The sequence below is a fragment of the Oncorhynchus kisutch genome, linkage group LG11, assembly GCF_002021735.2.
Source record: "Oncorhynchus kisutch isolate 150728-3 linkage group LG11, Okis_V2, whole genome shotgun sequence".
Lineage (NCBI taxonomy): Eukaryota > Metazoa > Chordata > Actinopteri > Salmoniformes > Salmonidae > Oncorhynchus > Oncorhynchus kisutch.
Genome location: NC_034184.2, coordinates 44,311,193 through 44,323,941, shown reverse-complemented (window position 1 = coordinate 44,323,941; position 12,749 = coordinate 44,311,193). Strand labels below are relative to the sequence as shown.

The following is a 12,749-nucleotide window of genomic DNA, read 5'->3' as shown; positions in this document are numbered from 1 at the left end:
CTCAAATGGAATAAATGGAACGCTATCAAACACATCACACATGGAAACCACATGTTTGACTCTTCCTCGTATTCCATTCAAACCATTACAATGAGCCCGTCCTCCGATAGCTCCTCCCATCAGCTTCCACTGGCATAGATAGAGACTAAGGGGCTACAGTTACGGTCTGGAAGCACGCTTTTGACTGCACATATAGTATTGCTTCGGTACTGCTGTTAAACTACACCCAGGCTGAGAACGACTATTCACATTGATGGCCCCATAGATAACTCAAATTTGAACATTCCTAATAAAATACTTTATTCCATCACCTTTGTGCACAAGATCACCCATTGAATTATTCAAATGAAAAAAAATCTTCCATCACTGACAGCCGAAGATATTAACAATTTATATTCATGCTCTGAGGTCATGACCCCAGCTAGCCAGGGGAAGTGATGGTAGGCTTGTTTAGCTGTCCAGGTGCTCTGCAGAGTTCCCGGGTCATGTTCACGCAATACTTTTGTCTGTCCAGGGCGCACTGGGCACTAGTGCGCAGATGTAGTAATCCCAGTAAGAAAAACGGCAGCAACCACAAAATGGCGCATGCAAACGTGAGTAGATTACGTTGAAAAACAAAGGTTGGCCATCTTGGAGGCAGTCTCTAGTTCTTATTATACCTCAGTGGGCCAGACCTGTTGTGTGGCACTGAAATGGAAAGGTCAGGTCGTTGTTTGTACATGTTTTGAAGAGATGAAAGATCACAGGAAAAAGATATCTAGGGATGATTCAAATATCAAGGAGATGAATCAGAGGCAGTCTGCTTGCAGTGACTCAGATTTGAGTGTCAACATTTGAATGATGGATTATGCAAGTGTTTACTTGCAGGGTATCTTGGGCACTGGTTTCTCGGTCACATTGCAGTGGCATGGTGAAAGGTCAATTTCCTGGACAAACTCTCAGGTTATAATTTCAAATAAAACGGTGTTATTAGAAGATAAATTACTTCTCCTCACCTCCCTTTCTCCTCTGCCCCCAGGCCCCTCCCTTTTTGTTTGGCCGGGGGCAGTTCTTAAAGGAGTAGGAGGCCTGACGTTGGAGGGCCTCCTGGGTGGATTCAGTGAAGCTTTAGGCTCCCAGTAGCAGCAGGTCCCCCTTATGCATCTACATCTGGGCGACTCGACCTAGTACCCTTAAAGCCATATGTCCTACGGACCGGGTTCATGCCAGCCTCCTCAATGAAGTCCCGGATGTGGTCACTCCCAGTGACCACATTTCCTGGGGGAATGGCGATGAAAGGAAAAGGAGATATACAAATGTTATAAAATTGTAGAAAGAAATGTTATAACTCCCGCATATACAGGAAACAGAGATTGAAAAGGCATTTTTGGACAGCATCACCTTTAACTGCACTGGATAGAGTTTTATGTCATATCTTAAAGGTACTACTTGTAACAATTCAACAACAAACCGTCTCTTGTTGTCAAATTGACTGGGGCCAGCAAATATCTTGTTTTGCCTGTTGTTGAATTGACAACAAGAGATTTGCTGGCCCCAGTCAATTTGTCAATTTGACAACAAGAGTCTTGTTGACCAATTAGAAGGCTGCACCATTAGAATGCAATTTTGTGTGGGCCCCAATAATGTTTAGGGGGAAAAAAATAGTATGAAACACTATCATTCCACTATTACTGTACATATACAGTATTAAGGACATTTTCTGAAATGACGGTGTGAAGATGTGTTACTGAAACAAACTGCTAGTTGTTTTCCCCTCACTAAAAACACCTACTTTCAAGGTACCCATCCACCAGCCGCCTCTGTCACACCTCTCCTTTCTCATTGCCCTGTAGATGGAAGAAAGGCCAAACAGAAGAACGGCTTGTTTGTGGACTGTATTTTGAAGTCTATGTGACTAAATAATACAGACTTTATTCATTTCTGCATTTTAGCATTTTAATGACTGCATTTTAGCTCATGTATTTATTTGCCAAGAGACTGAATCTAACTTCAGTGTATCAACAGCCATAATATCCTATGACTACCAACTCCTCCTGAGGGCAAAGATGATCTCACTTCACAGCATATTTCAGCTCTCAACAAACCATTTTTTTTATTACCCAATGCAGTATCTATACAAAGATGGAAATAACACTGAATAGTCTTAAGCTTACCCTCTCATCTGCCCTGCCTGATGCATCATTGCGGGATATGTCACCAACTTTGTGTTTTCCCCCTGCTGTGTGTACGCACTTCACCGTCTGCTGTTTGTCCAACAGAGATCCCGTTACAGCTTCTCCCTCTATCAGACAAGCTGACACTGTGTGACCCAGGTTGAAGTTTAGGATGTTGATTATGACACAAATCAAAATTGCCATAGTCACTATGACATTGAATCCTTTGTGATGTCACACAGGCCTACTGCACGGCCAGTTAATAATGTGTCCCAAATGTGTCATAACTGGTTTTCCAGTGGCATTTTAGTGCGACAGTCATCTTTATAGGCTACTTTTTGGTAGGTTAGTTGGGGTCTCATCGGGATCTTTAAATAAGTGTGAATGAGTATCCTTGAGAATGAGAATCTCTATTATATAGCTATTACTAGATGCGTAACACACTTCTACCCAACAAATGTGGGCGGTCACATAGACACATGTATGAAAACCCTTAATAAATCAAGTTAATAGTTATTAGACACGTCTTCTCAGAGGGTTATGGCCCTGTTGAGTAACTCGTGTAAGACCCCTTTATTATAAGCACCTGTTTCTAGTGGCCTAGTCCAAACTCCCTTCTCAGATCACATACAGCTGAGTGATGCAGTGTAAGTATAAACCAGAGCTAAAGATCATCTAGACAGCCTGCTAAGATTTCTGTGGGAGCAGAATATTGTACTTCTGCCTCATTGTTAGGAAACATTGGACATATGATTCAAAGGAGACAGGAATTCATGTTTAAACGAGTCTCATGTCATGTGACACTGAGGCTGTGTTTACACAGGCAGCACAATTCTGATCTTTTTCCACTAATTGGTATTTTGACTAATCAGTGTTTTTTTTTTCAATAACTGGGCAAAATATCTGATTTTGGCTGTGTACACGCAGCCGAAGAGACATGCTAAAAAAGGGACCCACACAATCTAATGATTAATCTCGAATCCCAAAATCAAATGTCACGAGACAAAAGTTTAATCATATTCGTACCTCAGCCCCTAATCCCCCCCCCCCAAATTGTAACTGTGCATAGTGGTAGTTACTTGACACTGAGGAAATAGCTGTGATAATGCCAAAGCTTGTGCTGCATACTAGCCTCAAGGTGAAACAGAACTGATGAGTAACTCAGGCGTCAATGTTACGTTGGCCATAACACTAAATGTTATTGCAATCCTATTCCCATGCTGCCTTTCTAGATCCAAGAGCTGCTTTTCCATGCCATGAACAGTACTTCCAGATTGACTAGTAGCTAGCATGTCACTATGCAGTGTGGCATGGGTGAGCTCCACAATGAGCTTTATCATTAAAATAAACACTTAGCATATCTGTAAACAAACTCATTGTTTAACCTAAAAATAACTTGCAGTTAATTTTATTGCCATGGCGTTTTGACCTGAAGCATTATTCAGGCACTCGTGCCAAATAAGATGAGGAAGTCAGCGTCTGCCTGGTACTGAGCCAACATCACACGATGCATCTATTTAGCAAAGGGTCTGGACATTAGTGTTAATCTAAAGGAGTACTATTAAAAAGAAGCTTTTGATCCTATTGTCCTTTTATTTAAAGGACAATCTGAATTAGAGCTGAATGCTACAAGGCATTGGCTGATGCTCATTTTCACTGCTCAGGGACCTTACATGGGTACATTAGTAAACAGCTTTCATGTTGGCTTCTTTGCAAAAGGAGAATCTGTCATAGACAAATTTAACTTAAACTATTACAGCTGACAAAACAACATTTTCAAATCTGGGTAAATTGTAAATTTTATTGGAAAACAAAAATATACAACTTGGAATGAATTAGTTGAAGCACGGCCAAAGGCCATAAAAGAATAGTGAGTAAAACATTAAAAAGCATAGTAAGATTAAAACAAAGTTGTTTTCTGGTATAGAACAGCAGATACAAAAAGAGTTTGTACGAGTATCTAGAAGATACACCAGTCATTTTTTGCAGTAGTGCAATGCTGAGAGATTTCATATACTTTGTCCGTAGTCCATGCAGTGTTGACTCCTCTACACTGTTTCCATTCCAACAGTGTTGCCAAGTGACAACCAGCTGACAGGTCTCCACCGTCACCACGCATCTGGAGCTGAGCAGACGTGACAGTTAAGCCCTGGCCAATCCCTGGGGCTGCGACAGGCATTCCTTATTACAACCGTGCCGTCACTCCAAAACACGATGACAGCAAAAGAAAGGGACATGGGGACTCAGAGCCTATGCAGTTTACATGCAGTTCCTTTGGACAGCAGGGAGGGCTATTAAGATTTTACAGATAAATTACAAAGAAAAAAAGGCAAGTTATTTATATAAGAAATATCTGTACAAGGCCTTCACTTCGCTGTCATCATTTGTACGAACTCTGCAAATGATAAAAAGGTCAACGTTAGTTTGACACCATCCAAGAACAAAGAAAATCTAAATTGAAAAAATGTTAAATAATATTTTGTACCAACCTTCATAGTTGACCTGGCCATCACCATCAATGTCTGCTTCTCTAATCATCTCATCAACTTCTTCATCAGTCAGCTTCTCCCCAAGGTTTGTCATCACGTGGCGCAGCTCAGCAGCACTGATGTAACCGTTCCCATCCTAGAGCAGAGCACACGTACGTTAGAGCACTGCCCCACACCCAAACACCTTGTCAGGATGAATGCAGATGTGTGTTACCTTGTCGAAGACCCGGAATGCTTCTCTGATCTCCTCCTCACTGTCTGTGTCCTTCATCTTCCTCGCCATCATGGTCAGGAACTCTGGAAAGTCTATCGTTCCATTACCTGGGAGGGAGACGACACATGTTTAGGACATCTCTTCAGTGACTGAACACATCTAGTCTCAACAGGAAGTCGTGAAAGAGCTGGCTTCTCACCATCAGCATCCACCTCGTTGATCATGTCCTGCAGCTCAGCCTCTGTGGGGTTTTGGCCCAGAGAACGCATGACAGTGCCCAGCTCTTTGGTGGTGATGGTGCCATCGCCATCCTTGTCAAAGAGCGAGAAAGCCTCTTTGAACTCTGCAGAGAGATAAACAGAAACTGAGGCCTTCCTCTTGAACTGCCAACAGGGGAAGTAACTCCTCAGATACAGGAAACCCACAAAGGCTAGTACAACAAAAAAAGAAAGTTGCACAATGAAATAACTATTGCCTGTGAAATTCTCTAGCAATATACCCCACCCTAAACTATCCTGCTATAAAATTGTTATTTCAAGACATCTGGGAACAAGTCAGAGCTCTAGAAAGAGTTTCCCACTTGGCACAGAATGAATGACAAGCAGTCTATTGTGATAGCCAGCGGTCTTGCTGTGCAAAGTCTGCAATTAGTCATGGCTTGCAACAGCTTGTCAGCATAGTGAACCACAATTAGGCCTGCAGTTGAGGATCCTTCGCTATAAGTAGGAACTTCCTTTGTTGCAGGAGTACTGTGTAATAAATAGACCTGCCAGTGCCAGGAAACCCTCACAGGGGTGAAACAAAAATAACCATGACAACACATCAATTGCCTCCACTTTACCAAAGCACTAACAGATGCCCGCCCACCACCCACCCTTCTCAAATTCCCAGAGGACAGCGTCAGTATTGCAGTTTAACAAAAGTCCAGCCCAGAAAGACAATTCCCATAGAGAAATCACACTTAAATTCTGAATAAGACACTCAGCACCTTCATGGACAAAACTCCCATTGCATCAAATAAAACATCCCGGAGACAGAGTCCACAACCCAAGATTTTCCAGAGCATGTTCACAAGATATTGTGGTCTGTCCAGTGCGCAGGCGACCCAGTAAAACCTCATCTAGAAAGATGGCAACCACGAAATGTCATGCAGTAGATTAAGTTGAAAACATGGGCCAGCCATCTAGGCCAGTCTAGTTCTTTTCTAGCATAAAGTTTGAAATCCTCTGTACAAAACAGAGGATACTTCCCTACAATTACAATATTCAAACCACACACACACCAAATGAGATGCATGTTGTCAGCAACCCCCACCTGAACTAGACTTTACACATTAAAAGCTTACATAAACATGTTGGGAGTGTCATTAGTCAAGTTCTCCAGAAGCAAAGTCACTTTCTACATCATGATGCAAAACACGTGGCAAGTGACACTGCTTTTTGAAAATCTTACATCTTGAAAACTTGACTGCTGACATGCAAAACATGTTCGAACTAACAGCAGACTAATGAAAGAAAATATGAAAAGATGTCAGTTAACACAAGTTGACTTGAGCACTGTCCTGGGGGGACCACGTGTACTTCTCCACGAGTTAGTTTTTTTTCTGTAGAAAAAGGTTTTGCATACACTGGGTCATGTTACAGACTCAAGATTCCGATTGAACTTAGTCTCACTGTGCTTGCCAGCTTTCCTGCCATGAACTAGCTAGCAGAATGTCATCCAACAAGGAGAGGACACACCCAGGTCAAAGGCTGCAACCAGCAGTTGAGAAAGAGGTGGGACCAGATGATCCCTTTAAGATTTGATCATTTATGACATGGAAATCATAAAAAGCGTGTTGTGTTGCTTCCCATGAGGGAGTCCTTTAGACCCAAGGCTAGAAAGCCTGCCCATTCATTATCGTTTTATGACCAGCTTGTCCCGATGCAAGCCTTAAAAGGCAAAAATATAAATCCAATGCCGAGTAGGTGGGGGGATCCACAGTGGGCCACGTTCCAGGGTAGAGGACAGACGAGTGCAATGCTGTCTTACCGGCAATCTGCTCCTCTGTCAGCTGATCAGCCTGGGGGGAATAGATGTTATAATAATTATAACAGATGAGTCACCACTTAACATATGTTAAGTAACCGACTAGTGGTGATGGCAACTGGCTTGCATTAACTTTAACGTTAACTCTCTGAATCCATCATCAACTGACCATCTACAGTAGAGTTAGCTAACTACAGTAGCTAGTGAACCTACCCAGCAGTTTTAGCTTTAACGTTAGCGAGTCAAATTAGCCAACACAAATACATAACGTCAACTAACGTTACACGACAGCAAGTACCGGAAGCAAATTCGATAATGCTCTTTAAACTAGAGATTACAAATTTGATGGCTAGATACTAGCCAAGACAGAACAGTAACGTTAAGCCATGTAGCTATCCGGCTAACGTGACCTATTCTAACTTCAAGTAGTTAGCAAGCTAGCTATTGAATGTTCCTAGCCAACCGCAAATTGGCGGTAATCTCAGCTAACTTCGGCTACGTACAGTAACGTCATGCTTTTTTTTTTACGTTAGTCAGCGTCAGCCGCTTTCTAATAAGACATTAACTAATGTAACAAGTTGCAAACATTTTACAGTCACTGGCTAGCTAAGTCATTATACTAACTTCCTGCAAGATATTAAATAATGCTGAAGTATCCAACTCACGAAGACGGCCAGCAAAATTTCTGCGCCAGCACGCAGGTTCGCCTATTCAGACAGCATGGCTGTCAAGCCCAAGTAACGAAGTACTTTTGTCGAGAAAAAAAAACTGAAGGACGACAACTACTGAAACATATAGCGAGGGAAAAAAATGAATTCGGTTTACTTACCATTGCGATATAGTAGCAGCAGGTTTTTTACGACGCTTAGCAAGGAGATATAGACGCAGCTTAAAGTTACAACCTCACGGAATGCACTAGCAGACAGTTTGACGCGCCTTTAACCGTTGTACTTTAACTCCTCCCCCATTTGCGATCCCTCCGCCAACCTCCTTTCTCCTCATTTACTAAATTAGCACAAACACACATTTATTGAGATTAATTGTAAAATTATTTGTAAAATTACCTAAACTCTGTTAATATTTCACCGACATGAATTTATATGCCATATATAAACGTAAAAAGTGGCTTTAGAAGATGGACTGGCCAGCTGCGCATGTATACTTTCTGCTAGTCAGTGATATGTCTTGCGCGGCACAAGACGTAGATGGATGAAATAGCGATCTCTGATTGGTGTGTTTGTACCTGCAATGCGTCACTCCCTTGGTCTTGCATTGCCGCTGCATTGTAGTCCACACATACATCGCATTTGCAATAAGCACATAATTGTACCTGTGTAGGAATAATTTCGTAGATGGAATATCATACATAGCAGATGGAAATGACATGCATTCCGTTTCAGAGAGCTCAAAGTATACATAGCACAGACTCCATGGTCCACTTTTCCTGGTGGGGACGGTTTTATAAAAAAGGGAGTGCCAGCCTTCAACACATTGTCTTATATTTCTATGCTCTTCAATCTCCATGTTGAGGCACATATGCCACACCAAGCTCTATTACTTAAAAAAAAAAATATATATATATATATTTTTTTTTTCGATGTTATTTTATGCCAACTGTATTTATTTATTTTGCTCCTTTGCACCCCATTATTTCTATCTCTACTTTGCACATTCTTCCACTGCAAATCAACCATTCCAGTGTTTTACTTGCTATATTGTATTTACTTCGCCACCATGGCCTTTTTTTGCCTTTAACTCCCTTATCTCACCTCACTTGCTCATTGGGGGTTAATATCATGAGCAGGGCCAGCTTTAGCATTTTGGGGGCCCTAAGTGAGATTTGGTTGGCCCTCTGCACATTTTGCCATGACTTATGCCATGATACAGTATCTGAGTGAGAGTGACTAACAAAATCAATGGGAGACCCGTAGTGGTCAGGACACCTGGGCATGTGCCCTGCGTGCCTAGTCGGTATTCGGCCATGATTATTGTTAGCTGACATGGCTTATTAAGTGACTGTCAGTGATTGACATAACAAGAGAAAAATGACTGATGCACAACCAAATTTCGAACTTGCACATTGTGTATTCTACTATTCTAACTCTCAACAGTAAGTTGAGACACTGACTAGTAAATTGAGGCCCCCTGGCGATCTGGGTCCCTAAGCGACCGCTTATGTCACTTATGCAGCTTACTAGATTCTCAGGTCTAATTGAGTTGGTAGTGAGGATGGTCGTATCTGATAGCCTGATTTCTTATGTTTGGCTGCTCTCCTTTCTCCTACTTGCTACCTGTCTCTGTCCCTGTCCCTGTCCCTGTCTCTGTCCCTGTCCCACTTGAACCACAGGGCAAGGGGAGGATGGAAACTTAGGCTGAGGAGGATTTGAAGAACCAGTGAAGATGTAACAGCATCTCTATCTCTCTAGCCCAAGTCACCTCGCTCGGTCTCTTTGACTGACGGTCAACGGTCTAGTGAAATGTCCTCTTCCCGCAGAGAGCATGAGATCATGAGATCATGCGAATGCTGCCTGTTGTTTCTAATATTGTTCTGTCAGACACTTTGTGTTGGTGACATACTGTAAATGAAATCAGAAGCATCAGAAAATATGGTTTCACTATATTCACTACATTCTGTTCTGTTCAGAGATGAACTGTGATCTTTGTAAGCAGTTCCAATGTCACCTCCCAGGTTTTTCTCGACCTAATATGGAACACAATGGAGTCTATTCAGTGAAATCTGTTTTTCTGCAACAGGATTTTACTCCCAGTGCAGATTATGTTAGTCTGAAGGAGATGGCACAAATGCCTAAATTTGTCACAGGGACCAGATAAACTGGGATCTGTGTGTGTGTGTGTGTTTCCATGTCAAAAAGCACCATATGTGAAGCGTGCCCCGTGTTTTACAATGTTTATGTAAGAACCAACTTCGCGTGTCCCTGTATTTAAATACACTTGGTGTGACTGAAAGGGTTTTCTGATTCTGATAATGTATAGTTTCATTCATAATCCTGCAATTATGTCATTGTAGATTAAAGATATTTGATATGTCATAAAACGGCCACAATATGGGCACACCATTACATATCGATCTATTATGATGCTTCCCATACATTTGCAGAATGAGCTGGATGGTTGATGACATGCCCTCTCATTCTCCCTGGGTCCCTGGGGGACTTGGTTAGGGTCAAATAAATAACCCTGGTTCATGTCTATAAAAACGTGAAAGTAATCTCTGTAATGTAAGTTGTGAGGGGTTTGTGAGGGGATGTGTGTACACAGAATACAGAATATGTATGGGTTTATGTTTTTGGTTTCATTACATTTACATGGACTAGTTTACTCCTTTTGTGTGCACACGTGCACATGTATCCCTATGCGCTAGCCTAGTAATCTCCACATTTATGTCATGTTACCTCTCCTCTGCATGGTATGAATGTTTGGTGCGAGAGTCAGACCTTATCTGCAACAGGCAACCCATCCCAGGACACACTCCTTCAGATAGCTGCTCTTGGTCTCACACCATCAGGCCAAGGGTCATGTGTAGGGGAGGCAGGGCCGTCGTCAGGGACTCTGGTACTGTGTCCTCCACTCCATCTTCATTAGCGCCGCTGTGACATCGTGCCTAGATACGAGTTGGTATTGTTCTTCTACACAAGCTGTACAGTTTCACTGGCACAAGTGGCATGTGAGGAGTTCCAGAGGTAAAAGCAGGTGACAGATATGAGAGCATGTTTACCTGTGTAACTAGAAGACGTTGTCATCACTCATGTATGAGGGCTTTGTAATGCACCTGTTGGCTCCATGCCAGGAGGGAGGGTCACCTTTCATGATGGGGAATAGTTGTAGTGTGCGTAATATGGGTGTGAATAGGTATTATAATTTGTGGTGTGTGTGTGAGTGTGCATGTGTGTTGTATGAATGTAAAATGCATGCATTTTTTATGACTGAAGGCAATTTGGCTGTGTCTAAGAGAGACGTCTCCTTGGAGAGTTCCTAATTGCAATTGGTGATCGTGCCAGAAGGCCTCCACTGGTCAAAGGTGATGTGGAGGAGAAGTATACTCCCAGTGAGTATGAATGGTTACTTCAGAGATGCAGCTCTTTATGGTTTTATGGATGTGTGATAACAGCATTATCCATGTAACTAAGGTTCAACACAACAGGCTTATGGCAGAAACCAACCGACCAACACAGGCCTAAATAGCTACATGTTACAGAGCAATGACTTGTTGCATTCACAATTACATAATCATGAGCCAAATATGATTAATGCTTTCAAATCTGATAAGAGGATTTAGCATTGCTGGTTTTCCCAAGCTATTTCAATCATGCTCTGATGAAATGGATATGGTCACACAGTACATGCTCAGTGTTGAATCCTTTGAATCCTTCTAATTCTGTCTACTCTGGACTTTTCTTGATCTGTGAGTGTCTTTGTAGCTCAAGTCACCTGCTGGCCTTCTTATTTGAGGTGATCAGAAGGACAACACCACTTAGAAACTGTCCATCTGAATTCCTGCTGTTGATCTTGGCGCTCAGCTCTCTCGTTCTCTTGATCTCTCGTTCTCACTTTCTCTCTCCCCCCTCGCCCTCTTTCTGGCGTGGCTCCAGGTGTCTGCTGCAGTCTGAGTAGTATTCCCTGTTCAAACACTGCAGCCTTCAGTTCAGTACCAGATTATACTGTGCCGGATAAAAGTAGGCGATCAAGGTACTATTTTCATCTTCAACGCTTAATTCCTTTATTACAAATACGAGTTTTTCCTGGTATTTCTTTACTAGAACTTGATGTTTCTTCATTCAGGTGTCAGTAGTGTTGTTTGCCATGTAATGCCTCAATGACTCTTTGTAGCTCTTTCCTATAAATATTCTGAACAGGACTTTGACATTATCTGTGTATTGCGTCATCCAGAGGACGATAGCAAGAGGAACTGTGGCTGCGCAGAGGTTATGCAGGGGTAGTGTGGGGGGTGGTGGAAGGGGGCTCCGCATTCAGGAAGTAGGTTGGGGAGTGCAGTGGCAGGGCCCTGCCCTTGACCCTAGCGTAGCTCCCTCTGTGTGGGACAGGCCTCTCTGCAGTGCTGGGACCTGTGGGACTCAGGTGATCTCATCTTGCAGGGGGGCAACACACTGCAGCCACTTCCTAAGCCAGGGCTGCAGTCTGAGCAGGTGGCTGCTGTGCTACTGTGCTATTCAGTTCAGCTCAGCCACCCACAAAACAAATGTGATTGATCAGCCTCTCCTCTGCCCCTGTGTGGGTGACTCACTGCTGACACCTATTGATGGAAAAGAGTATAACACCTCCACATGATGGAAATGGTCAAAGTATGGCGGTACTGTAAATACTGTTGGGTATTAACAACTATAGCCTGGCAGATATATATGTTTCACCATCTGTGCCTCTCTGTAACATGGATGGCAATCGTGAAACATGCTTCCCCCTTTAAACATGCTGCCTTCTTTGTTTTCTTATTGACTAGAGGGCAGGTCATTGTCTGGTTCATGACTTCAGTGATTAGAACGTCTCGGCCAAGGGATATCATTATGCATTTAGTTTATTTTGTAACATTGAGATGTATTATGATTACTATCATAATTACTATTTACTATTGTATGCAGGTGTGCCTTGTTAAAAGTTCATTTGGGGAATTTCTTTCCTTAATGCGTTTGAGCCAATCAGTTGTGTTGTGACAAGGTAAGGGTGGTATACAGAAGAAGGCCCTATTTGGTAAAAGACCAAGTCCATATTATGGCAAGAACAACTCAAATAAGCAAAGAGAGTCAACAGTCCATCATTACTTTAAGACATGAAGGTCAGTCAATTCGGAAAATGTCAAGAACTTTGAAAGTTTCAAGTGCAGTTGCAAAA

General features: G+C 42.5%; 1 protein-coding gene and 1 long non-coding RNA gene across 2 annotated transcripts; both read right to left on the bottom strand.

The window, feature by feature from the left end:
* Positions 1-279: 279 nt before the first annotated feature.
* On the bottom strand, positions 280-2,266 carry LOC109899076 (uncharacterized). Its single transcript, XR_002256425.2, has 3 exons — positions 2,154-2,266; positions 1,772-1,826; positions 280-1,257 (listed from the first exon to the last, which is right to left on the bottom strand). It is a non-coding gene; the product is annotated as an uncharacterized LOC109899076 (long non-coding RNA).
* A 1,668-nt stretch (positions 2,267-3,934) lies between these two features.
* LOC109899635 (calmodulin) lies at positions 3,935-7,847 on the bottom strand. The gene is made up of 6 exons (XM_020495048.2): positions 7,714-7,847; positions 6,888-6,918; positions 5,056-5,199; positions 4,857-4,963; positions 4,643-4,778; positions 3,935-4,548 (listed from the first exon to the last, which is right to left on the bottom strand). Exons 1-6 carry the CDS (start codon positions 7,714-7,716, stop codon positions 4,520-4,522), a joined length of 450 nt encoding a protein of 149 aa, XP_020350637.1. The 5' UTR covers positions 7,717-7,847; the 3' UTR covers positions 3,935-4,519.
* Positions 7,848-12,749: the final 4,902 nt, after the last annotated feature.

Coding starts and splice junctions, on each gene's coding strand:
- LOC109899635 (XM_020495048.2), bottom strand. Junction 5,200..6,887: donor GACAGAGGAGCAGATTGCCG/GTAAGACAGCAT, acceptor ATCTCTCTGCAG/AGTTCAAAGAGGCTTTCTCG. Junction 4,549..4,642: donor TGGCCAGGTCAACTATGAAG/GTTGGTACAAAA, acceptor TATCATTTGCAG/AGTTCGTACAAATGATGACA.